We start from the raw sequence: 3,611 nt of genomic DNA, 5'->3' as shown, positions 1-3,611 counted from the left end.
CCTTTTTTTTTCAGAGAAAACTTATTATCCTATCAAAGAAAATATTTCAACAAAATACAGATACTAAACTGACTCCCTTACTAGCCCAAAACAAGAGAAAACGTAATGTTCACAACAAAGAAAAAATGGGACCCCAACCCCTACGGCTTCCGTGCTGAAGTGCAGTGACATTTACAATAATTATAATAACGAGTGAAACACTCAGCCATGTTGTGTGTTAAAAGAAAACCGTTTACAGAAAACCTTACAAAATAAATGAGAAAAGAACAACCAACCAGGGGGGTAAGGTGAGAGGAAAATAAATAACACAGTATTTATTAAAGTCACTACACGGAGTTAATTCTCTTTCCAACAACAACAACAGTTTCAACGACAGCGCTATGGACAACATTCCCCTTCCCTCCAGATAACATTTTCTGTACCCTTCTTGTGGCGTATGTCAATGTTAAAACCCTGAACCACCAGCTAAACCAGTACCAACCAGACCAGTAACAAAAACCAGTCTGTGGTGTTTTTCCCAGAAGCATTGTTGGGTAACTGGTTGAAAGTGCCATTGAATTGTGTTGGTAATGGCGGAACTTGAAACCACAGTTGGCTTTAGGAAACACACCCCTGAGCAGGAAATTAAGACAGGTCAGTGCTGGGTAAGAGGAAATGAAATGCGTTTACATTTATTTTTAACAATTTAGAAGACGCTTTTATCCAAAGTGACTTACAAATGAGGAGAGCAATAAAGCAATCAAACTAACAATAAGACAACAATATGCAAGTGCTATGACCAGTCCTAGTTAGTCTAGCGCAGTAGCCTATAGCTACACAAAGCAAGTTTTTTTTTTTTTTACAAAAAATAATATATAGATATAGAATAGTGTTAGTATTAATAGATTTATTTGTGTACATATTTACAGCGTAAACCTTAAAGCTCGCATGGCATTGTGGTGATGACAACTTTTGATTATTTTCCATTATTTGCACATCAATACTGTCGTGTTTAATGACCTAAACATATTAACATATTAAATGATTAAAATTGGTAACCGAAATAAGTTTTATTTTCTTTGAAATCATGAATGTTCTTTTAAATGCCTTGAAATGCACAGCGTTATTAATGTGTTGACGAAAGTTCCACTAAAACAGGGACACGTTGAAGCTCAAACCGATGTTTAACGTTTTGCGGTTTCCGGGTTGAACGACATGTTTCCTGGACATCGTGTGAAACGGGGTTTGAGATACGTTTTCTCTTGTTTGGTGGGTGTCTCGAAAATGTCAGCCCAATCAGCAGCAACATGTGTATAAACCACGTGGTATTAGAGACAGCTCGCACAATCAGTCCAAGTAAAGTCCTTTACAAATGTGTCCGCTGCAGCTCGGTATACGCAACGATTGAAGATATTAGAAGACATGTTTGGAGTTTTATAGTAAAATTATACATATCAACAGTGGTCAGAAATAATAATAAGCATCATACATTTTTCTTCTGAACATAAAGTTGATTTATTCATTTTTGAAAGAAAGAAAATATGATTTGAACTTCTTTATAGCATGAAAAGCTTTATTAAATATGACCCCAGAAACACAGTGATGTAGTTTTTTTTATTTCATAAATTGTCACATCAGAATTTCATTGCAAAAAAAAATCACCTCAGGACAAGCAAATATAGTACAGAGAGAATGCAAGCTATATATTCTGTACATCATGTCTCATTTTAGAATCTTAAGAGCTATAGAATATATTGAATGAATGAATATATTAATATATTCAGTAAAGAGTGTGTGATTGTAGAATGTGAAGATCTGCTGTATTCAGTGCATCATGAAGTAGGAGAGCAGAGAACAGCAGAGGAACAGGAAGCTCTGGGTGACACTCTGAGCCCCGTTACACAGGTTCCCCTCACAACATGTGAAGTTCCCACTGCCAACACCAGCTGATGTGTTGGCGTCACAAATAGATTTAGATACACAGCCTTTTAAAACTGACTGGCCTACAGAAGCTGATGAAAAGAGAGAAAACAAAAGCTGATTCAGTCTAAGCTGGACATTGGTATATGTGATCTGTGTCAAATGTTTAAACCTATAAGAGAGTTTAAATGATAATGACTTTAATCTTCTTCCGTTTCCAGATCCTCACCTTTAATGCAGCGATCTTCAGTCCCTGAACATTTCACTGTGTTTGAGCAACTCTTATCATCACAATAGTAACAATTCTTTCCATTTGGGGCAGGATCTACAGAGGGAAACCAAGTATTATTTTATTTTATTTTTTGTACAAAATATCTAATGCAACAACACTCCTTTAGCGGCTCCATTCAGTCAGTTCACCACAGACAAGCTGAATGTCATTTGGAAGTAAAATGAATGCTGACTTTACAGAAGTTATTTATTCGTAGAGGTGAATTCAGGGCTAGTTGGACACTTTTTGCCAGTGAGATGACTTGTAAAAAGTGTCCCAAACAACCTGAATTCACATCATATATGAAGTACAATACCTTGAACATCTTGGAGGTTACACAGGTCTATGCCACAGCAGGAAATAGTCGTCCTTACATTGCCGAAATTAAAGGACTGACTTAGACAGGCATCAGCACAAGATTTAGTGTTCCCTGTAGAACTAATGCCCCCTAAAGAATATGAATGAGACAGAAAAGACCAATTAAACTGGAAAATTGATTTATATACTTTTTTTTTTCTCCATTTCAAACTATTTTTTAAAATACAAATCATTTCAATCTGAGAGATACCATAAAGTATCTGAAAACTATGTAGAGTATTTTGTGATTGAAATAGTAAATTATGGCCTAAAAAAATAATAGCAGTATCTCCATCAGTCAATCATCATCTATTTCAATCATATTAGACTTACCAACTTGTATCCCTATTATTGAACTTGTGCACTGAGTAGATCCAATGGGACATGTTTTAATCGTTTGTCCTGCACAAGAACCCGCCGGACTCGAGCACTCATAACAGCTGAGAGAATGTCCTTTAGGAATTAAACAGAGAGAAAGAGACATCAATGATCTGTATTTTTACCCAGTAACATCACAAACATTATTCGTCTTCGTACCTGCAGTGAAGAGAATGAACAGGAGAAAAACTGAGATTTGCAGATCCATCTTTGATCAGGAGGAGAATGAAACAACGTGTCTGTTTCAGTGCCATTTTATAGTCTATCAAAAGGGGAGGATCCTTATGAGAAAAACAAAACATAAACTTCAGCTTACATCATTTACTTGCCAGTTAATGACAAATAATAGATGCATATGGAAACTACAATGTAGGTCTACTTAAAGTAAACCAACCTTGTTAAAGTGATAGTTGACCCAAAAATGAAGATTGTGTCATTCAAAACCTCTATGATTTTCTCTCTTCCATGGAACACAAAAGTAGATATTTTAAAAATCCATAAAATGCAAGCTAATGGGTCTCAATGGTGTTTGGACCCAAACATTCTTTAAAATATATTCTTGTGTTCTGCAGAAGAAAGAAAATCACACATACTTAAGTTTACATAATAGATTTAGCTATTAACTACATTCAGTGGTGAGTAAAGTTGGCCGGTCAAGACTAGGTTTCAAGTTGTCAAGAATAGAACTTTTCACTTAAATATACTG

General features: G+C 35.5%; 1 protein-coding gene across 1 annotated transcript; it reads right to left on the bottom strand.

The window, feature by feature from the left end:
• Positions 1-1,574: 1,574 nt before the first annotated feature.
• LOC309476970 (uncharacterized protein) lies at positions 1,575-3,186 on the bottom strand. The gene is made up of 5 exons (XM_082140104.1): positions 3,065-3,186; positions 2,861-2,980; positions 2,487-2,618; positions 2,129-2,224; positions 1,575-1,991 (listed from the first exon to the last, which is right to left on the bottom strand). Exons 1-5 carry the CDS (start codon positions 3,111-3,113, stop codon positions 1,804-1,806), a joined length of 585 nt encoding a protein of 194 aa, XP_081996230.1. The 5' UTR covers positions 3,114-3,186; the 3' UTR covers positions 1,575-1,803.
• Between the last annotated feature and the right edge of the window lie 425 nt (positions 3,187-3,611).

The sequence above is a fragment of the Leuciscus leuciscus genome, assembly GCF_965113295.1.
Source record: "Leuciscus leuciscus genome assembly, chromosome: 16".
Taxonomy (NCBI): Eukaryota; Metazoa; Chordata; class Actinopteri; order Cypriniformes; family Leuciscidae; genus Leuciscus; species Leuciscus leuciscus.
Note: the sequence above shows the minus strand (reverse complement) of the source record. Positions and strands in the feature narration are given on the sequence as shown.